We start from the raw sequence: 395 nt of genomic DNA on the forward strand, positions 1-395 counted from the left end.
TGGCGGCCGGCCGGTCCCGGGCGGCGGCGCGAGGGGCGGCCGCGATGCGCTCGGCCTGAGGCGGCCCGGCACGGCCCTCCTCGCTTCCCTTGACTTCCATCGCGCCCCAGCGTCATCCTGCGAGTCCCTCTGACGGCAGGGGAGATGGCTGCACGGAGCTGGGAGGCAGGGAAGATGGCTGCACGGAGCTGGCAGGACGAGCTGGCCCAGCAGGCCGAGGAAGGCTCGGCCCGGCTGCAGGAAATGCTCTCGGTCGGCCTCGGCTTTCTGCGCACCGAGCTGGGCCTCGACCTGGGGCTGGAGCCGAAGCGGTACCCCGGCTGGGTGATCCTGGTGGGTACAGGCGCGCTCGGGCTGCTGCTGCTCTTCCTGCTGGGCTACGGCCTGGGCGCGGG

At 73.4% G+C, this 395-nt stretch overlaps 1 protein-coding gene across 1 annotated transcript in view; it reads left to right on the forward strand.

Moving 5' to 3' along the window:
* Positions 1-6: 6 nt before the first annotated feature.
* Positions 7-395, forward strand: part of LOC102468552 (protein LYRIC) — a gene marked incomplete at its 3' end in the record, with an annotated part of 71,693 nt that continues 71,304 nt past the window's right edge. Inside the window, 2 exon segments of the mRNA XM_027765473.1 lie at positions 7-135; positions 166-343. Of these exon segments, the coding sequence (XP_027621274.1) occupies positions 175-343 (169 nt within the window).

This window comes from Tupaia chinensis, unplaced genomic scaffold (genome assembly GCF_000334495.1).
Source record: "Tupaia chinensis unplaced genomic scaffold, TupChi_1.0 Scaffold138407_1, whole genome shotgun sequence".
NCBI classification, from domain to species: domain Eukaryota; kingdom Metazoa; phylum Chordata; class Mammalia; order Scandentia; family Tupaiidae; genus Tupaia; species Tupaia belangeri.